Source organism: Nerophis ophidion, linkage group LG27, assembly GCF_033978795.1.
Source record: "Nerophis ophidion isolate RoL-2023_Sa linkage group LG27, RoL_Noph_v1.0, whole genome shotgun sequence".
In the NCBI taxonomy this organism is placed as follows: domain Eukaryota; kingdom Metazoa; phylum Chordata; class Actinopteri; order Syngnathiformes; family Syngnathidae; genus Nerophis; species Nerophis ophidion.
Window position 1 is genome coordinate 34,280,499 of NC_084637.1, and position 23,931 is coordinate 34,304,429.

General features: G+C 39.5%; 1 protein-coding gene across 1 annotated transcript in view; it reads left to right on the forward strand.

The window, feature by feature from the left end:
- pard3ba (par-3 family cell polarity regulator beta a) overlaps nucleotides 1-23,931 on the forward strand; it is a 329,828-nt gene that overhangs the window by 47,062 nt on the left and 258,835 nt on the right. Inside the window, 1 exon segment of the mRNA XM_061889407.1 lies at nucleotides 18,887-19,061. Coding sequence (XP_061745391.1) covers nucleotides 18,887-19,061 — 175 coding nt within the window.

The window sequence follows — 23,931 nt, forward strand, 5'->3', positions numbered from 1 at the left end:
TAACTTATGTGAACAATATCCAGTGTTGCGGTGTTTCAATGAACTGTAATCCAGTGTGCTGTGGGGCCCTATGGTAGTGAATTACACCTGAGACCTCATAAATTAATTAAATCTTTATTAGACACGTAAACAATGTGATAAATAACATTTTAAATCAATCAAACTAGGGATCTAGATATGTGGTCAGGACACTCCCACTCTTTTGCCTTCACTTTCATTGTCCATTCCTTTTTGGTGACTTTATATACTCTGGACTTAGACGTTGAGTCCGTGACATACATGGCGGACAATAACTGATAGTCTGCTTTGCCAGTCCAAATGCATTCAATGTTTTCTGTAGTCTTCCCTCGACGACCAGGTAATACAAAGTACACGCTAACTATTTTTAATCACATCCACAGGAGCCCGCATTCTCGTTGTCTCCCCTTCGACAAATGCACAGTTTTTCAGTAAATAGAATCACTGCTAACCTGGACATTCGAAAGTTCTCTTGCTGTCTAAGAAGTGTTGTAAGCTCAAGGTTTACGTGTTAAATAAATAATTATCTTTTGTGATTAAAACATTGTTTCATATTATTTGACACGGTTTATAATTTGTATGTAGGTTAGATGTAACTATTGAATACAATTAAATTCAAAAGTACGACTATTAATTCAGTGTCAATACTTGAGTACAGGTCCCTCTGTAGTGGAAAAGTTGGTCAAAAGGTTAATCAATCAATCAATCAATGTTTATTTATATCGCCCTAAATCACTAGTGTCTCAAAGGGCTGCACAAACCACAACAACATCCTCGGTAGAACCCACATAAGGGCAAGGAAAACTCACACCCAGTGGGACGTCGGTGACAGTGACAATGATGACTATGAGAAACCTTGGAGAGGACCGCATATGTGGGCAACCCCACATATACCCCCCCCAGGGGACCAAAAGCAATGGATGTCGAGCGGGTTTAACTCGATACTGTGAAAGTTCAATCCATAGTGGATCCAACACAACCTTGAGAGTCCAGTCCAAAGTGGATCCAACACAGAAGTGAAGTGAATTATATTTATATAGCGCTTTTCTTTAGTGACTCAAAGCGCTTTACATGGTGAAACCCAACATCTAAGTTATATTTAAACCAGTGTGGGTGGCACTGGGAGCAGGTGGGTAAAGTGTCTTGCCCAAGGACGGCAGTGACTAGGATGGCAGAAGCGGGAATCTTACCTGCAACCCTCAAGTTGCTGGCACGGCCACTCTACCAACCGAACTATACCGCCCCACGTAGCGAGAGTCCCGTCCATAGTGGAGCCAGCAGGAAACCATCCCAAGCGGAGGCGGATCAGCAGCGTAGAGATGTCCCCAGCCGATACACAGACGAGCGGTCCATCCTGGGTCCCGACTCTGGACAGCCAGTACTTCATCCATGGCCATCGGACCGGACCTCCTCCACAAAGGGAGAGTGGGACATAGGAGAAAAAGAAAAGAAACGGCAGATCAACTGGTCTAAAAAGGAGGTCTATTTAAAGGCTAGAGTATACAGATGAGTTTTAAGGTGAGACTTAAATGCTTCTACTGAGGTAGCATCTCGAACTGTTACCGGGAGGGCATTCCAGAGTACTGGAGCCCGAACGGAAAACGCTCTATAGCCCGCAGACTTTTTTTGGGCTCTGGGAATCACTAATAAGCCGGAGTCCTTTGAACACAGATTTCTTGCCGGGACATATGGTACAATACAATCGGCAGATGACTTTATGAAATTCTTTAATAAGAAAATTGAACCCATTAGAAAGGAGATTAAAGACAATCCGCAGGCGTTAAGAAGGCCTGCTCTAAATAAAACCGCTTGACAGCAGAAAGTAAGTTTTAAGGAGTATAGAAAGAGGACATATAATCTGTTGTTAAGTAGCAGCCAGGCTACTCTAAGTCGCTCCATACAGATGATGAGAACAAAGATTAAAGTATAAGCATGAAGATGAAAATTCTTAACACAAATCCACAGTATGTGTGGCGGGCTGCCATGTTTGTGTTATATGAAGACTTGGCCACACTGAGGAGGTCAAAGAAGGCGGCCGTGGATCGTAGAATCTTGCATGAGAACATCCTGTCCTCAGCCAGAACACTAAAGATAGTTGCTGGATGGTGCTAGCGTGTCAATGACATACAGCCCAGGCAACAAAGGAGTGGCTCAAGAAGCACACTAAGACCCTGAAATGGTCTTGCCAGTCTCCAGACCTTGATCCAAATTCCAAATAGTTTGAGGAAAAAGAAACTTTGAGGTATTTGGAGAAAACTACAACTGAGCTGAAAAACTACAAGAAATGTCAAACCTTTGTGCTTGATAACGAGCTCGGTGGTTAAATAATTATTTCATTCAATCAAATAATACAAGTTCATGTATGCTGCATCGCTGGCTCTATATGTGGACTGTATGATCAGTGTCAGAACTTGGTCCTTATCGCTGGCTCTATATGTGGACTGTATGATCAGTGTCAGAACTTGGTCCTTATCGCTGGCTCTATATGTGGACTGTATGATCAGTGTCAGAACTTGGTCCGCATCGCTGGCTCTATATGTGGACTGTATGATCAGTGTCAGAACTTGGTCTGCATCGCTGGCTCTATATGTGGACTGTATGATCAGTGTCAGAACTTGGTCTGCATCGCTGGCTCTATATGTGGACTGTATGATCAGTGTCAGAACTTGGTCCGCATCGCTGGCTCTATATGTGGACTGTATGATCGGTGTCAGAACTTGGTCTGCATCGCTGGCTCTATATGTGGACTGTATGATCAGTGTCAGAACTTGGTCTGCATCGCTGGCTCTATATGTGGACTGTATGATCAGTGCCAGAACTTGGTCCGCATTGCTGGCAGGAAGTCGGACACGTTTCCAGTGAGGGTTGGACTCCGCCAAGGTTGTCCTTTGTCACCCATTTTGTTCATAACTTTTATGGACAGAATTTCTAGGCGCAGTCAAGGCGTTGAGGGGTTCCGGTTTGGTGGCCGCAGGATTAGGTCTCTGCTTTTTGCAGATGATGTGGTCCTGATGGCTTCATCTGACCGGGATCTTCAGCTCTCACTGGATCGGTTCGCAGCAGAGTGTGAAGCAACCGGGATGAGAATCAGCACCTCCAAGTCCGAGTCCATGGTTCTCGCCCGGAAAAGGGTGGAGTGCCATCTCCTGGTTGAGGAGGAGACCCTGTCCCAAGTGGAGGAGTTCAAGTACCGAGGAGTCTTGTGCACGAGTGAGGGAAGAGTGGATGGTGAGATCGACAGGCGGATCGGTGCGGCGTCTTCAGTAATGCGGACGTTGTACTGATCCATTGTGGTGAAGAAGGAGCTGAGCCGGAAGGCAAAGCTCTCAATATACCGGTCGATCTACGTTCCCATTCTCACCTATGGTCATGAGCTTTGGGTCATGACTGAAAGGATAAGATCACGGGTACAAGCGGCCCAAATGAGTTCGGGTCTCTCCCTTAGAGATAGGGTGAGAAGCTCTGCCATCCGGGAGGAACTCAAAGTAAAGCCGCTGCTCCTCCACATGGAGAGGACCCAGATGAGGTGGTTCGGGCATCTGGTCAGGATGCCACCCGAACGCCTACCTAGGGAGGTGTTTAGGGCACGTCCAAATGGTAGGAGGCCACGGGGAAGACCCAGGACATGTTGGGAAGACTATGTCTCCCGGCTGGCCTGGGAACACCTCGGGACCACCCGGGAGGAGCTGGACAAAGTGGCTGGGGAGAGGGAAGTCTGGGCTTTTCTGTTTAGGCTGCTGCCCCCCCGACCTAACCTCGGATAAGCGTAAGAAGATGGATGGATGGTAGCACTGGGTCTATATTCTATGTTTTAAATACGTAAAAAAGACAATACCACCATCGGCTAGTACATGTTACCTTTTAGTGGTTTAAAAGAACAAATTGAACAAAACAAAACAACAAATTTCAAGCCGATTTTGATACAGATGACTTCCTGCTTCTCGACACTGAAAACAAATAACTTATTGTTGTATCTATTATGTTTTGAATGAAGATCTAACTGTAGTTTGCCCACACCTTTCCTTGCTGCTGGCTTTTGTGTAGATTCTTGACCAGCACAGGTTTGATGTGTTGATGCTCGATGTTAGAAACACCAAGACATCTACATCATAGTATCTTGCCTCATTGGAGCATTTAAAAAAAAATCTATTTTATTGGTTATTTTATCCGGTTTATTGGTATGACATCATTTTTTCTCATATTGGCCTGATAATTATTAGTATTTATTGATCATCCCTAATTTGCAATCATGCTGTTGTGGTGATAGTGTCTACATTTAAGGGCACATTGCTCAAGTACCGTATTTCCTTGAACTGCCGCCGGGGTGCTAATTAATTTAAAACCTCTTCTCACTCCGGCGCTTACCAAAGGAATGTGGTAAATTTAGGCCTGAGGCTTATAAATTTGAGTGTGATGTAAGGATACCATCATGAAAATCACATTTAATAAAAAAAAACGTTATTATGGTCTTACCTTTACTTATAAATGAAGTCCATGCGCAGCTCCTTCTGATCAAAAGCATCGATAACTTGTTTATAAAAGTCTTCCTTGTCTTTCTTCAGTTTTAAAAGTCTCTGTCTCAATGGAGATCTTCCTTTATTACCTCCTGCTTTGATTGAAAGTCCAGTTTAGAAAACTGTTTTATTTTAGATATGTAATCCTCCATGTTAAAAGTGCAAGCGAGAGGAAAAAATAAACGCTCGCTGCTCACTCTTGCTGCTTGTTGTCACTTCTTCTGCAGCCGAGTAGTCGCAAGAAGGATCACTAGCGCCCTCTACCACCAGGAGGCGGGAGTCATTTAATGACTCATATTTGACACACGCAGCTACGGTATATTAATAAAACCTAGCTGCTTACTGTTCTTTTTAGCATATTCAATAGCTTGGACCTTAAATCCTACTGAATAGCTCTTAATCTTCTTCCTTTTATGCGATTTCAAATGATTGAAATCAGCGAAAATGATGACAGCTGAAGTGTCACTCGTGACGTGACGAGTTTGACCCTGCGGAAATTCTAGGCATATGCTAATTATTTGGCGAAACGAGTTTGACCCGGCGAAAATTCTAGACATGCGCTAATAAAAATAATATTTTGCGAAACGAGATTGACCTGCCGTTAATCCTGAGCCGGTGGTAATGCTAAGCATGCGCTAATTAGTTTGCGAAACAAGTTTGACCCGGCAGTAATTCTAGTCAGGTGCATACTATATACCCGGCGGCAATTCAAAGAAATACGGTATTATATACATTAGAATTAGCTGCTAGTTGATTGAAAACAAGCATTATTTTTTACATCAACTATCTGTTTCGAACAATCTGTTTTCTATTGATCCTCATTCCTCATGTGACACCATGGATATTTATTTCTGCTTATCACAGCACGCCCGTTGAGTCATTTCACGTGCGCGTTGGATTCGCTGCTTGCCGACGTAGACGCCTAAACATCTCTCATATAGTTTTTATGGCAAGTGTGCGTGACAGAAAGATGGCAAGAGCGATGATTGGGTTAGCATTTACTGTGAGCATGCAGCGTACACCTTCTGAATTATGCATCTTCCCTTCAAAGAAAGAATGAAGAATGGAGAAGGGGGGCAGTTTCCTGAGATAGATGACAACTGCACAAAAGCAAAGCATCTCAATAGACTGGTACCTCACACACACACACACACACACACACACACACACACACACACACACACACACACACACACACACACACACACACACACACACAAACAGCAGCCTAAAAGAAAAATGAGCTGATTAGTCGGAGCAGATGAAAAAAGGAAGTGTGTTTTGTGAGTGTGTGTTTTTTTGTTTTACAGTTTTCTGTGTGTGTGTGTGTGTGTGTGTGTGTGTGTGTGTGTGTGTGTGTGTGTGTGTGTGTGTGTGTGTGTGTGTGTGTGTGTGTGTGTGTGTGTGTGTGCAGATACTAGCCTGCAGAACTGTTTGTCAAAAGCAAGGGGGCACTGTTCCTCCTTTTAGCAATGCAATGTGTCTGCTACTGCTATTGTGCTAAACATTTCTTTATATGCATTTAAGAATACATATCTGTGTGTGTGTGTGTGTGTGTGTGTGTGTGTTTGTGTTTCTTCCTACTCTGCTTTTATACAGGTTGCATGGCATGCAATTAATTGTAGCAAGTGAATGAATGAATTATTGAAGACACACTGTTCCATCTGTGAGTTGCAACATGTAAACAGCATCTTAGATCCGCTCTAGTTAAAAATGCCAAACAACTTACACACGTAGGAGCTGTGTGACAGCAGTATCAGCAGTCATAATATCGTCTGTGAATCACACGTCTTGCTTTGTGTAAATTGTTTTACTAACCCTGTTTCCATATGAGTTGGGAAATTGTGTTAGATGTAAATATAGACAGAATACAATGATTTGCAAATAATTTTCAACCCATATTCAGTTGAATGTGCTACAAAGACAACATATTTGATGTTCAAGTAAGTTTGTAAGTTTTTAACAATCATTATTATCACTGGAGGACGAGGAATAGCTTAACATATCGTTCTGATGACCATGGATGAAGTACTGGCTGTCCAGAGTCGGGACCCAGGATGGACCACTCGCCTGTGTATCGGCTGGGGACATCTCTACAATGCTGATCCGACTCCGCTTGGGATGGTTTCCTGTGGACGGGACTCTCGCTGCTGTCTTGAATCCGCTTTGAACTGAACTCTCGCGGCTGTGTTGGAGCCACTATGGATTGAACTTTCACAGTATCATGTTAGACCCGCTCGACATCCATTGATTTCGGTCCCCTAGAGGGGGGGGGTTGCCCACATTTGTGGTCCTCTCCAAGGTTCTCGTAGTCATCATTGTCACTGGCGTCCCACTGGATGTGAATTCTCCCTGCCCACTGGGTGTGAGTTTTCCCTGCCCTTATGTGGGTTCTTCCAAAAATGTCGTAGTCGTAGTGGTTTGTACAGTCCTTTGAGACATTTGTGATTTAGGGCTATATAAATAAACATTGATTGATTGATTGATTGAACATGCTTCACTACACCCCAAAAATGTAAACAAACACCATTGGTGGATCTACACCTAACATACACTGTAATGATACCAAGTACAGTAGCATATCTAGTCGATACTACAATCACGTCGATATTTTTGGGCATTACAACATCTTTCGCTTTTTTTATTCATATTATATGTTAATAAAGTCAGTAAATACGTCCCTGGACACATGAGGACTTTGAATATGACCAATGTATGATCCTGTAACTACTTGGTATCGGATTGATACCCAAATTTGTGGTATCATCCAAAACTAATGTAAAGTATCAAAGAAGAGAAGAATAAGTGATTATTACATTTGAACAGAAGTGTAGATAGAACATTTATTAAAAGAGAAAAAAAGCAGATATTAACAGTAAATGAACAAGCAGATGAATAATAATTTTTACAGCTTGTCCTTAATAGCGACAACATGTTACTGCATATGTCAGCAGACTAATTAGGAGTCTTTGTTTGTTTACTTACTACTTAAAGACAAGTTGTCTAGTATGTTCACTATTTTATTTAAGGAAAAACTTGCAATAAGAAATGTACTCTAAGATATTTTTGTTTCAATAAACACAATAATGACATTTTTTTGTGGTCCCTTTTACTTAGAAAAGTACCAAAAATTATCGAAATAATTTTGGTCTTGGTACCAAAGTTTTGGTATCAAGACAACACTAGTGCTGTCATTCAATAAACCCCGTTTCTATATGAGTTGGGAAATTTTTAAAGGGTAAATAAAAACAGAATACAATGATTTGTAAATCCTTTTCAACCCATATTCAGTTGAATGCAATAAAAGACAACATATTTGAAGTTCAAACTTATAAACTTTTTTTATTTTTTTCTGCAAATAATAATAAACTTAGATTTTCATGGCTGCAACACGTGCCACATGCTTGGCATCGTCTTGCTGAAATAAGCAGGGGCGTCCATGAAAAAGACGGCGCTTGGATGGCAGCATATGTTGTTCCAAAACTTGTATGTACCTTTCAGCATTAATGGTGCCTTCACAGATGTGTAAGTTACCCATGCCTTGGGCACTAATGCACCCCCATACCATCACACATGCTGGCTTTTGAACTTTGCGTCGATAACAGTCTGGATGGTTCGCTTCCCCTTTGGTCCGGACGACACAATGTCGAATATTTCCAAAAACAGTTTGAAATGTGGACTCGTCAGACCTCAGAACACTTTTCCACTTTGCATCAGTCCATCTTAGATGATCTCGGGCCCAGAGAAGCCGGCGGCGTTTCTGGATGTTGTTGATAAATGGCTTTCGCTTTGCATAGTAGAGCTTTAACTTGCACTTACAGATGTAGCGACCAAAAGTATTTAGTGACAGTGGTTTTCTGAAGTTTTCCTTAGCCCATGTGGTGATATCCTTTAGAGATTGATGTAGGTTTTTGATACAGTGCCGTCTGAGGGATGGAAGGTCACGGTCATTCAATGTTGGTTTCCGGCCATGCCGCTTACGTGGAGTGATTTCTCCAGATTCTCTGAACCTTTTGATGATATTATGGAGCGTAGATGTTGAAATCCCTAAATTTCTTGCAATTGCACTTTGAGAAAGGTTGTTCTTAAACTGTTTGACTATTTGCTCACGCAGTTGTGGACAAAGGGGTGTACCTCGCCCCATCCTTTCTTGTGAAAGACTGAGCATTTTTTGGGAAGCTGTTTTTATACCCAATCATGGCACCCACCTGTTCCCAATTAGCCTGCACACCTGTGGGATGTTCCAAATAAGTGTTTGATGAGCATTCCTCAACTTTATCAGTATTTATTGCCACCTTTCCCAACTTCTTTGTCGTGTGTTGCTGGCATCAAATTCTAAAGTTAATGATTATTTGCAACAAAAAAAAATGTTTATCAGTTTGAACAACAAATATGTTGTCTTTGTAGCATATTCAACTGAATATGGCTTGAAAAGGATTTGCAAATCATTGTATTCTGTTTATATTTACATCTAACACAATTTCCCAAGTCATATGGAAAAGGGGTTTATGTGTATATATATATATATATATATATAGTTCTCAGACACATCCTCTTTTTCTCCCAGCAGGTCATAAATCGCCATAGTTTCTCTTCCCACTGCTCTTCTGCTGACATGTAAATACCACAGCTGCAAACCCTCCACCATCACCATCATCCCAGTCAGAACTCCTCACCTCTCTAACAGAGTTTAAGGCATGAATAGAACACAACTTCCTCCAACCCAACAGCTCCAAAACCAAAACCACCCTCGTCAGAACTCCTCACCAGACCGATGTGCTTCCTATAACCAGCCTTATCGCCCTTTCTAGCTCCAATATCCCTCTCTCACTAATATTGTGGTAAAAATGGACCCCTACTTACAGTATAATCGATCACATCTGCAGAACCTCCTTCTACCACCTCCAGCAACATTGACAAACTCATTCTCTCACTTTCAGATGCTGAAAAGCTAGTCCATGCATTTATCTCCGTCAGGCTAGACTTTAGTAAAGCACTTCTCATGTTGTTCTCTGGCAATACTTGACACCACCAACCGTCAGGCTAGACTTTAGTAAAGCACTTCTCATGTTGTTCTCTGGCAATACTTGACACCACCAACCGTCAGGCTAGACTTTAGTAAAGCACTTCTCATGTTGTTGTCTGGCAATACTTGACACCACCAACCAAACCTCTGCAGCCGGGACATGAGCACATTTCACTCAATCCACTAAGTTTCCGTTTCCAACAGGATTGATGACAATATTTGGCTTCTCACTCACCAAAGCGTTTAGAAACATGCTCCACCCTACCTCAGGAAACACTTTTTGACACTGAGGGCACCACAATCCACTGACTGTTTTTAAAAAGAGCCCAAATAAATTTCTTTTGGTTTTGCATATTTATACATTTCTTTTAAAAATTTTTCTATTTTAAGTTTCCATAAAACCGCTTGTTCGTTTCCCCCTTTTCACCAAAAAGTTTATTTTCTTAAAAATATTTTTGTAACCTATAGTCAATATTAGGGATGCACCAATTAATCGGTAACCGAATATATTCGGCCAAATATGGCAAAAAAAGCCACATTCGGCCTTCGGTGGAATGAGTTAAAAACAAGGCCGAATAGTGGCGTGTGACGCAATTTTTAGACGCGGTGACGCAATCAACCAACGTGCAGTGACGTTGGGATATGTTGTGTACCTGTATAAGTGTATGAGGTTACATGCACACACTTATTGAGATTTAGTGGGGCCTTTGTTTACATTATTAGCCTGTTGTGTAGGCTACCTGTATAAGTGTATGAGGTTACATGCACACACTTATTGAGATTTAGTGGGGCCTCTGTTTACATTATTAGCCTGTTGTGTAGGCTACCTGTATAAGTGTATGAGGTTACAAGCACACACTTAATTGAGATTTACTTGAGCCTTCTGTTTACATTATTAGCCTGTTGTGTAGGCTACCTGTATAAGTGTATGAGGTTACAAGCACACACTTAATTGAGATTTACTTGAGCCTTCTGTTTACATTATTAGCCTGTTGTGTAGGCTACCTGTATAAGTGTATGTATGTATGTATGTAGGCTACCTGTATAAGTGTATGAGGTTACAAGCACACACTTATTGAGATTTACTTGAGCCTTCTGTTTACATTATTAGCATATCTACTGTGGCTAAGCAGACTTTTGCCAAAAGGACAATAATTCATTTGTTGTGGGTTTATCCACTTTAATGCACTTTTTTTGGGGGGGGAATGCATGTTTTGTTTGAAGGCCTAATATAAATGAAAAACTGTGCTTTTTTTGAAAAGCAAAGACTACTGGAATATTAAAAAAATGTCAATATTCAATAAAAAATACTTTATTTGCAAAACATGTCTAAATATTTATTCTAGGCTATTTATGCAATATTTAAAAAATTGTGAAAAACTGCATTCATTATTCGGTATTCGGCCTTTGGCTAAGCGTTTACATTTTATTCAGCTTCGGCTTCGGCCACAAATTTTCATTTCGGTGCATCCCTAGTCAATATAGATTATAATCATTAATCGACAAAGATTTGTTATTGTGGCCCCTTGATACGATTTTAATGATTAAACCGCTAGAAATGTCCATGTTTTCATTTCCATTCTTTCAGGTAAAACATTTCAGCTAAATAGTTCTAACACTTTTTGCACTGAAGATCATGTTTACTGGACATCAGTCACTTTAAGTCTGTTGACTTGTTTTTTCATTGGTCTTAAAGGAGCACTTAGTAACTTTTTAACCTTCATCAAATAATTCCATAACTTTTGGGATGATACATGGACTTAAAACTACCGTATTTCCTTGAATTGCCGCCGGGTATATAGTATGCACCTGCCTAGAATTACTGCCGGGTCAACCTCGTTTCGCAAAATAATTAGCGCATGCTTAGCGTTACCGTCAGCTCAGGATTAATGCCGGGTCAAACTTGTTTCGCGAAATATTATTTTTATTAGCGCATGTCTAGAATTTCCGCCGGGTCAAACTCGTTTCGCAAAATAATGAGCATATGCCTAAATTTCCACAGGGTCAAACTCATCACGTCACATCATTTTCAAAATGGAGGAGGCTGATTTCAATCATTTGAAATTGCATAAAGGGAAGAAGATTAAGAGCTATTCAGTAGGATTAAAGGTCCAAGCTATTGAATATGCTAAAAAGAACAGTAAGCAGCTATGTTTTATTAATATACCGTAGCTGCGTGTGTCAAATATGAGTCATTAAATGACTCCCGCCTCCTGGTGGTAGAGGGCGCTAGTGATCCTTCTCGCGACTACTCGGCTGCAGAAGAAGTGACAACAAGCAGCAAGAGTGAGCAGCGAAACACACATTTGTTGCCGAAAGTCGGAAGTGCGCTGCTTTGGAAATGGAAATAAATGCAGCGAGCAAATTAGGTCTGGTATTGATTGAAATATCAAAATACGGTAAATATTGTACATTATGAAGGTGTCTGTTGCTACATTACATACAGACTTGCAGTGTAGAGTCCATGCAAAACATTGATGGAGGGTTTTGAAGTTGTTACAAGGGCTTTGAAAACTACTCATTCCCTGCATCTTTCAAGCGTTTTTTTTTTAAATCATTTAAAAAAAAAAAAAAAAAGACGTGTTCTTGTCTCTGACAATGATTATAAACCATATGCAAATTTCCCCAAAAAGTGCAGTTCCCCCTTAAATTTGAGATCTGCTGATGAATTGTATTACTTTTCTTTATTTTTCTTCATGACAAGTCGTGATCAAGCCTGAATTACGGTGACTTGCATAAACCATTTTACAAAATTGAATTACGTGATGAGTGGAAGCAGCGGGGATTCTTTTTCATGGCGGCCACTCCCCAGCTGTGTTGGCAAACAACAACAATAAAACCCCGACTAGATTACCGCCTCTGCACACGCTGGAAGAAGTTGCTGAAAATGATAAATGCAAGACGAAGCTCATCCCTGCGACTTTGCAGGCGTGCTCATTCACACATCACACGGCGCTCCTGGGCGGCCTCTTTGATTGATGCAGTCAGCGGGCTCGGGGGGGGAAGAGACGGCCGCTGGGGATGGATGGCGATAAGGAGGGAGAGGAAAGCAGATAAAGAAGAGAGAAAGAGCTGAAAATGCATTCATCAAGCGGCACAATCAGATTGTTTTCCTGCCGTCAAGTCTTTCTTTTCCCCATCTTTTCCTCTGCAACTGACAGTCCACACACACACACACACACACACACACACACACACACACACACACACACACACATTGTTCACTTCTTGTGACCTCTGAAAAATGCCTCTTTAGGACCATCCTTTCTAGATATAGAAATATATGTATTTACATTATTAATATACACATACTATGCAGATATAAAAACACTTTTGCCAGTATTATAATAAAAGTCCTAATTTTACGCGACACAAGTCAAAATTTTACCAGAAAAAATTAACATTTGTGCAATATTATGGTGAAAGTTGGAATTTTACTCAATAAGAGTCACAATTTTACAAGAAAAGCTTAACATTTTGGCAATTTTATGTAAAGAGTCGTAATTTTGACAAAAGTCACAATTTTGTAAGACAACTTAAACATTTTGGCAGTATTTTAATACTAATTGGAATTTAACTCGGCAAAATTATGACAAAAGTCATAATTTATGAAAAAAGTCATAAATTTACTAAAAAAAATGTCAGTATTTTACAAGAACAACACAAAAATTGGCAATATTGTGATACAAGTCAGAATTTTATGACAAATCTGACCATTTCGCATTAAAAATGATAATTCCACTTAAAAAAAGTTATAGTTTTACAAGAAAATATTGCAATATTACAGAAACGGAAAGAATATGAACAACTATTCCCAATTTTATATGAAAAAAGTTGTCAAAATGTGAGAAAAAAATGCCTTTTAGCTAATTTTTGTTTGTAATTGTTTTTAATCTTCATTATTTACTTCAAATTATTAAAGTACGTCTCTATATACATATTTTATTTTTATTTTTTGTAATTAATTTTGGCCAAAAGTGGTTAATTTCAATTTCTTACACACACTTGTTTCCTATGTTGGCCAGAGAGAGAGCACTTCAAATTCCTCCCACACACTTGTTATTTCATATGTTGGCCAGAGGGGGAGCCCTTTTAAAACCGACACAGTCGATTTGAAAACCCCCCCTTTTGGGGACCACCCTCATTTTGATAGATTTCACCAGCAGGGGTGCAAATGAGACATTCTCTATTAGATGCATGTATTGGGACCAGGATTTTGGTCCTAACTTGGAGGGTACTTTTCCTTGTTGATGTCTCAAGAAGGGTACACACACACACACACACACACACACACACACGTGTATTTATTACCTTCTCGAGACTTCTGAAAAATGCCTCCCTCTTTAGGACCACCCTTTCTAGATATATAAAGATATGAATTTACAACATTATTAATATACACATACTATGCAAATATAAAAACACTTTTGTCAGTATTATAATAAAAGTCCTAATTTTACGCGACACAAGTCAAAATTTTACCAGAAAAAATTAACATTTGTGCAATATTATGGTAAAAGTTGGAATTTTACTCAATAAGAGTCACAATTTTACAAGAAAAGCTTAACATTTAGGCAATTTTATGAAAAGAGTCGTACTTTTATTTGACAAAAGTCACAATTTTGTAAGACAACTTTAACATTTTGGCAATATTTTAATACTAATTGGAATTTAACTTGGCAAAATTATGACAAAAGTCATAATTTATGAAAAAAGTCATAAATTTACTAAAAAAAAAGTCAGTATTTTACAAGAACAACACAAAAATTGGCAATATTGTGATACAAGTCAGAATTTTATGACAGATTTGACCATTTCGCATTAAAAATGATAATTTCACCTAAAAAAAAGTTATAGTTTTACAAGAAAATATTGCAATATTACAGAAACGGAAATAATATGAACAACTATTCCCAATTTTATATGAAAAAAGTTGTCAGAATGTGAGAAAAATATGCTTTTTAGTTAATTTTTGTTTGTAATTGTTTTTAATCTTCATTATTTACTTCAAATTATTAAAGTACGTCTCTATATACATATTTTATTTTTATTTTTTGTAATTAATTTTGGCCAAAAGTGGTTAATTTCAATTTCTTACACACACTTGTTTCATATGTTGGCCAGAGAGAGAGCACTTCAAATTCCTCCCACACACTTGTTATTTCATATGTTGGCCAGAGGGGAAGCCCTTTTAAAACAGACACAGTCAATTTGAAAAATCCCCCCTTTTGGGGACCACCCTCATTTTGATAGATTTCACCAGCAGGGGTGCAAATGAGACATTCTTTATTAGATGCATGTATTGGGACCAGGATTTTGGTCCTAACTTGGAAGGTACTTTTCCTTGTTGATGTCTCAAGAAGGGCACACACACACACACACACACACACACACACACACACACACACACACACACACACACACACACGTGTATTTATTACCTTCTCGAGACTTCTGAAAAATGCCTCCCTCTTTAGGACCACCCTTTCTAGATATATAAAGATATGAATTTACAACATTATTAATATACACATACTATGCATATATAAAAACACTTTTGTCAGTATTATAATAAAAGTCCTAATTTTACGCGACACAAGTCAAAATTTTACCAGAAAAAATGAACATTTGTGCAATATTATGGTAAAAGTTGGAATTTTACTCAATAAGAGTCACAATTTTTCAAGAAAAGCTCAAGATTTTGTCAATTTTATGAAAAGAGTCGTACTTTTATTTGACAAAAGTCACAATTTTGTAAGACAACTTTTAACAGTTTGGCAATATTTTAATACTAATTGGAATTTAACTTGGCAAAATTATGACAAAAGTCATAATTTATGAAAAAAGTCATAAATTTACTAAAAAAAATGTCAGTATTTTACAAGAACAACACAAAAATTGGCAATATTGTGATACAAGTCAGAATTTTGACAGATCTGACCATTTCGCATTAAAAATGATAATTTCACCTAAAAAAAAGTTATAGTTTTACAAGAAAATATTGCAATATTACAGAAACGGAAAGAATATGAACAACTATTCCCAATTTTATATGAAAAAAGTTGTCAGAATGTGAGAAAAAAATGCCTTTTAGTTAATTTTTGTTTGTAATTGTTTTTAATCTTCATTATTTACTTCAAATTATTAAAGTATGTCTCTATATAAATATTTTGTTTTTATTTTTTGTAATTAATTTTGGCCAAAGGCGGTTAATTTCAATTTCTTACACACCATCCATCCATCCATTTTCTACCGCTTATTCCCTTATATGTTGGCCAGAGGGAGAGCACTTCAAATTCCTCCCACACACTTGTTATTTCATATGTTGGCCAGAGGGGGAGCCCTTTTAAAACCGACAGTCGATTTGAAAAATCCCCCCTTTTGGGGACCACCCTCATTTTGATAGATTTCACCAGCAGGGGTGCAAATGAGACATTCTCTATTAGATGCATGTATTGGGACCAGGATTTTGGTCCTAACTTGGAGGGTACTTTTCCTTGTTGATGTCTCAAGAAGGGTATACACACACACACACACACACACACACACACACACACGTGTATTTATTACCTTCTCGAGACTTCTGAAAAATGCCTCCCTCTTTAGGACCACCCTTTCTAGATATATAAAGATATGAATTTACAACATTATTAATATACACATACTATGCAAATATAAAAACACTTTTGTCAGTATTATAATAAAAGTCCTAATTTTACGCGACACAAGTCAAAATTTTACCAGAAAAAATTAACATTTGTGCAATATTATGGTAAAAGTTGGAATTTTACTCAATAAGAGTCACAATTTTACAAGAAAAGCTTAACATTTAGGCAATTTTATGTAAAGAATCGTACTTTTATTTGACAAAAGTCACAATTTTGTAAGACAACTTTAACATTTTGGCAATATTTTAATACTAATTGGAATTTAACTTGGCAAAATTATGACAAAAGTCATAATTTATGAAAAAAGTCATAAATTTACAAAAAAAAATGTCAGTATTTTACAAGAACAACACAAAAATTGGCAATATTGTGATACAAGTCAGAATTTTATGACAGATCTGACCATTTCGCATTAAAAATGATAATTTCACTTAAATAAAGTTATAGTTTTACAAGAAAATATTGCAATATTACAGAAACAGAAATAATATGAACAATTATTCCCAATTTTATATGAAAAAAGTTGTCAGAATGTGAGAAAAAAATGCTTTTTGTTAATTTTTTGTTTGTAATTGTTTTTAATCTTCATTATTTACCTCAAATTATTAAAGTACGTCTCTATTTACATATTTCTTTATTTTTGTTGTAATTAATTTTGGCCAAAGGGGGCTAATTTCAATTTCTTACACACACTTATTTCATATGTTGACCAGAGGGAGAGCACTTCAAATTTCTCCCACACACTTGTTATTTCATATGTTGGCCAGAGAGGGAGCCCTCTTAAAATCGACACAGTCAATTTGAAAAATCCCCCCTTTTGGGGACCACCTTCATTTTGAAAGATTTCACCAGCAGGGGTGCAAATGAGACATTCTCTATTAAATAAATGGGTTGTACTTGTATAGCGCTTTTCTACCTTCAAGGTACTCAAAGCGCTTTGACACTACTTCCACATTCACACACACATTCACACACTGATGGAGGGAGCTGCCATGCAAGGCGCCAACCAGCACCCATCAGGAGCAAGGGTGAAGTGTCTTGCTCAGGACACAACGGACGTGACGAGGTTGGTTCTAGGTGGGATTTGAACCAGGGACCCTCGGGTTGCGCACGGCCACTCTCACACTGCGCCACGCCGTAGATGCATGTATTGGGACCAGGATTTTGGTCCTAACTTGGAAGGTACTTTGATTGTTGATGTCTCAGGAAGGGTAGACACACACACACACACACACACACACACACACACACACACACACACACACACACACACACACACACACACACACACACACACTTGTTGCTAATTGACATCCAAGGCCATGGTTCCAGTGCAGTTATTGCTTTGTATGAAGTGTTTATCTCCTCGTCCTGCTATTGGCAATGAGAGTGTCCGCCCCATCCCAGCACACATCAGCAGAAGTGTTGCCTTCCCCTTCATTTTATTTCCAGCCGTGTCCCTGTCTCAATTAGGACAGTTTGTCGTACCCCCGCCCTCCTCCTCTCCTATTCATCTCCTGTGCTTGTCTCTTTGTGGCGGCCTGTGCCATTGCATGTGACAGCTTCTCATCCTCATGCCACATCTCAGGGGGGATGTTAATTTTACATACTGCACAACTACTGTTTACATTATTCTCCTTTTGTACGGAGCTAATGTCACCTGCTGGCATGTTACCCAGCGTCCATTACTGTGGCGCACACATTCTCGTTGCATCAAGCGAAAACCACATCTGCCTTTTTGTGTGAGGGGAAGTAGAATCTCAACATGGTCACGCTTCTATTGAGGAAAGCTTACCGTATTTCCTTGAATTGCCGCTTTGGCGCTAATTAATTTAAAACCTCTTCTCACTCCGGCACTTACCAAAGGCATGCGATAAATTTAGGCCTGCGCTTATAAATTTGAGTTTGATGTAAGGATACTATCCATAAAACCCCATTTAATTAAAAAAAACGTTATTATAGTCTTACCTTTACTTATAAATGAAGTCCATGCACAGCTCCTTCTGATCAAAAGCATCGATAACTTGTTTATAGAAGTCTTCCTTATCTTTCTTCAGTTTTAAAAGTCTCTCTCTCTCGATGGAGATCTTCTTTTATTACCTCCTGCTTCGATTGAAAGTCCAGTTTAGAAAACGGTTTTATTTTAGATATGTAATCCTCCATGTTAAAAGTGCAAGCGAGAGGAAAAAATAAAGGATCGCTGCTCACTCTTGCTGCTTGTTGTCACTTCTTCTGCAGCCGAGTAGTCGCAAGAAGGATCACTAGCGCCCTCTACCACCAGGAGGCGGGAGTCATTTAATGACTCATATTTGACACACGCAGCTACGGTATATTAATAAAACATAGCTGCTTACTGTTCTTTTTAGCATATTCAATAGCTTGGACCTTAAATCCTACTGAATAGCTCTTAATCTTCTTCCCTTTATGCGATTTCAAATGATTGAAATCAGCCTCCTCCATTTTGAAAATGATGACAGGTGAAGTGTCACTCGTGACGTGACGAGTTTGACCCGGTGGAAATTCTAGGCATATGCTAATAAAAATATGTTGCGAAACGAGTTTGACCCGGCAGTAATTCTAGGCAGGCGCATACTATATAAACGGCGGCAATTCAAGGAAATACTGTATTTTCATGTGCACGTTGTTTTTTGTCTTTTCAGCTGGTGGCGCTTTTTGAGGTGCAGCGTGGGACCACGGACAGTCCCAGAGAGAGCATCTCTAATGGCGAGTCCAGTGCGGCCCCCAGCCCGGAGCCCCTCAACTACTACTCGCACTTGCAGCTGCAGGAGCCAATCAAAGGGGAGATAGAAGTCAATGAGGCTGTCCTCAAATCTAGTAAGTCACAAGCTTTCCTTTTATTACTTTTTATATACAGTGGTGGTCAAAAGTGTACATACACTTGTAAAGAACATGTCATAGCTGACACGAGTTTTGTAATAATTTCTACAACTCTTATTTTTTTGTGATGTAGTGATTGGAGCACACAAAACATTCATGAAGTTTGCTTCTTTTATGAATTTATTATGTCTCTACTGAAAATGTGAGGATCAAATGTATACATACAGCAATGTTCATATTTGCTTACATGTCCCTTGGCAAGTTTACCTGCAATAAGGTGCTTTTGGTAGCCATCCACAAGCTTCTGCATCAATTTTTGACCACTCCTGTGGACAAAATTGGTTTGGTTCAGCTAAATGTGTTGCTTTTCTGCCATGGACTTGTTTCTTCAGCATTGTCCACACATTTAAGTCAGGACTTTGGGAAGGCCATTCTAAAACCTTCATTCTAGCCTGATTTAGCCATTCCTTTACCACTTTTGAGGTGTGATTGGGGTCATTGTCCTGTTGGAACACCCAACTGCACCCAAGACCCAACCTCCCCCCTGATGATTTTAGTTTGTCCTGAATAATTTGGAGGTAATCCTTCTTTTTCATTGTGCCATTTAAAGCAGTAGTTCCATTGGCAGCAAAACAGGCCCAAAGCATAATACTACCACCACCATGTTTGACGGTAGGTTTGGTGTTCCTGGGATTGAAAGCCTCACCTTTTCTCCTCCAAATATATTGCTGGGTATTGTGGCCAAACAGCTCCATTTTTGTTTCATCTGACCACAGAACTTTCCTCCTGAAGGTCTTATCTTTGTCCATGTGATGTCAGAGAAAACAAAAATGTATGTACACTTTTAACCCAGCAGATTTGCTGACATTTTCAGTAGAGACATAATAAATTCATAAAAGAAGCAAACTTCATGAATGTTTTTTTGTGAGCAACAAGTATGTTCTCCAATCACTACATCACAAAAACATAAAAGTTGTAGAAATGATTAGAAACTCAAGACAGCCATGACATCATGTTCTTTACAAGTGGATGTAAACTTTTCACCACGACTGTATGTATGTGTATATATCCATCCATCCATTTTCTACCACTTATTCCCTTTCGGGGTCGCGGGGGGCGCTGGCGCCTATCTCAGCTACAATCGGGCGGAAGGCATGGTACACCCTGGACGAGTCGCCACCTCATCACAGGGCCAACACAGATAGACAGACAACATTCACACTCACATTCACACACTAGGGCCAATTTAGTGTTGCCAATCAACCTATCCCCAGGTGCATGTCTTTGGAAGTGGGAGGAAGCCGGAGTACCCGGAGGGAACCCACGCATTCACGGGGAGAACATGCAAACTCCACACAGAAAGATCCCGAGCCTGGATTTGAACCCAGGACTGCAGGACCTTCGTATTGTGAGGCAGACGCACTAACCCCTCTGCCACCGTGAAGCCATCAATTTAAAAAAAAAAAAAATATATATATATATATATATATATATATATATATATATATATATATATATATATATATATATATATATATATATATATATATATATATATATATATATATATATATATATATATATATATATATATATATATATATACATGGGCTTCACGGTGGCAGAGGGGTTAGTGCGTCTGATTGTAGCTGAGATAGGCGCCAGCGCCAGCGCCCCCCGCGACCCCGAAAGGGAATAAGCGGTAGAAAATGGATGGATTTCGATTCTGTACACTGCTGCTGGAATTTTAATTTTCCTGAAGGAACTCTCCTGAAGGAATCAATAAAGTACTATCTATCTATCTATCCATCTATCCATCTATCCATCTATCCATCTATCCATCTATCCATCTATCCATCTATCCATCTATCCATCTATCCATCTATCCATCTATCCATCTATCCATCTATCCATCTATCCATCTATCCATCTATCCATCTATCCATCTATCTATCTATCTATCTATCTATCTATCTATCCATCCATCCATATATATATATATATTTTTTTAGGTTCTATAAACCTGTAGGTCCTTTTTTATCTGTTCCAACCTTCGCACCACATTATGTTTGTGTGCTATACAAACACTCTTGTAAACCTGCCCCTTGCCCCCCGCCCCCTATAGCTGCCCCCACTCCACTCCAATCAGTGGTGTCTTCCCCACTCCCCTATTCAGCCTCCACCACCTGCTATCTGGACTCCGACCCGCCTCCATCACATCTCTGCATGGCCTCCAACTCTAACTAGATTATGACTGCAGCCGGTTAGCTGAGCATGAATGGAATAATTCCAGCCCCCCACCAACCGGGTAGGACCTCTTCCTCCCAGCCCCTCCACCCTTGCAGCTCCATCCGGCTCTCCAACCTTAGCGAACCCTGACTAACTTAGTTAGGATGTGACCCCGTGACGCCCCCTTACAAAGAGCCAGAGTGAGTTGGGGAGGCAGCTTTTGTTATCCAGGCATACACACACACACACACACACACACACACACACACACACACACAGTGATGGGTACCGTTTACATTTGTTGATGAAATATGATCCCGATACTTAACGGTACCCATTTTTGGTACTTTAATGTGAAACTTTCATTTTTTGTTGCAACATTTAAAAATGATGATTATAACTGCTGTCCAGTCTTGTCACTTTGTGACATTTGAGTCTCATTTGCAGGTATGACACTAAGTTGATCCAGTCCAAGACGTTGGGTGGCAGTAGTGTACCGTGCACAGCCAGACTATGGACAACTCAACCAGAGGCGCCATGTTGAGTACCGAGACGGAAGCATGCGATTGAGTTGTTCTGACGATAGTTTTCCTGACAAAATAAACTAAAATACATCTATTTGTAGTTCTAACTTATTTTCGGAGTATAAGTCGCTCCGTAGTATAAGTCGCACCTGCCGAAACTGCATAATAAGGAAGGAAAAAAACATATAGAGTATAAGTCGCATTTTTGGGGGAAATGTATTTGATAAAACCCAACACCAAAAATAGACATTTGAAAGGCAATTGAAAATAATAAAGAATACCGTATTTCCTTGAATTGCCACCGGGTATATAGTATGCACCTGCCTAGAATTACTGCCGGGTCAAACTCGTTTCGCAAAATAATTAGCGCTTGCTTAGCATTACCGCTGGCTCAGGATTAACGCCGGGTCAAACTCATTTCGCCAAATAATTAGCATATGCCTAGAATTTCCGCCGGGTCAAACTCGTCACGTCACGAGTGACACTTCACCTGTCATCATTTTCAAAATAGAGGAGGCTGAGTTCAATCATTTGAAATCGCATAAAGGGAAGAAGATTAAAAGCTATTCAGTAGGATTTAAGGTCCAAGCTATTGAATATGCTAAAAAGAACAGCAACCAGCTATGTTTTATTAATATACCATAGCTGCGTGTGTCAAATATGAGTCATTAAATGACTCCCGCCTCCTGGTGGTAGAGGGCGCTAGTGATCCTTCTTGCGACTACTCGGCTGCAGAAGAAGTGACAACAAGCAGCAAGAGTGAGCAGCGATCCTTTATTTTTTCCTCTCGCTTGCACTTTTAACATGGAGGATTACATATCTAAAATAAAACAGTTTTCTAAACTGGACTTTCAATCAAAGCAGGAGGTAATAAAGGAAGATCTCCATTGAGACAGAGAGACTTTTAAAACTGAAGAAAGATAAGGAAGACTTCTATAAACAAGTTATCAATGCTTTTGATCAGAAGGAGCTGCACATGAACTTCATTTATAAGTAAAGGTAAGACCATAATAACATTTTTTTATTAAATGTGCTTTTCATGATGGTATCCTTACATCACACTCAAATTTATAAGCGCAGGCCTAAATTTACCGCATGCCTTTGGTAAACGCATGAGAAGAGTTTCTAAATGAATTAGCGCCCTGGCGGCAATTCAAAGAAATACGGTAGTGTGTTTTCCATGCAGTTCGCTTACCTGGAACAAGAAAATAATGTTCTTTGCTCCTCACCTTCCAGCTGAACTTTCAGAGGAAGTTATGCAATTGCTTCACACATATTTTGCGAGTGACACATCCCCACAGGGCATGTTTACACAGCACACACACTTTAATGACAATAATTGTGTAATGAGGAAGTCTAGTGTCGCTGCTACGTCACATGACGTCCTCTGAGCACCTTTTGACCAATCATTGAAGAGATGGCTTGAAACCAGGTTGCCATACTCTCTCTACATTATGGTGTCTTGGTCACTTCAGCCTTTGCTGTCTGTCGCGCCCCAAAAAGTGTTAATACTGTAAGTATTGTACTTATTAGATGCCAGCTTTTTGATCTTAGTTGGATATTTCTTTAACAAATATAATGTAGCATGTCAATAGCAATACTAATGTATATTAGCATCAAGTTTGCACATATTTGGAAACGCAGAGCCTTACTTAACTTATGTGGAGCGTTTTTTGAGTCAATGACTTTGTTGGCCTTGCAGTAGTTTGGGGAGTTCGCTCTTAGGCCCCTTCTTCTACACTAGGTCGGCTAAGGTTATCCTGGGTAAATCTCACCTGACCTATTTCTTGTCCACACACACACACAATGTTTTTTTAAGACCCCCCCATTGTATTTTTGTTTCAACAAAACAAAAATACAAACTTAAAGACTCCCAGTATTGCAGTAAATCACACAATGTTCACTTTCTTTGAATCTGCACAAAAGACAATCATTTTTACAGAACTATGTCAGTGTGCAGTGGCTCCTGCAGCATTTGAAGTGGGCTTATGGGCCTGCTGCAATGCAGCATTTGAAGTGGGTTTATGGGCCTGCTGCAATGCAGCATTTGAAGTGGGTTTATGGGCCTGCTGCAATGCAGCCTTTGAAGTGGGGTTATGGGCCTGCTGCAATGC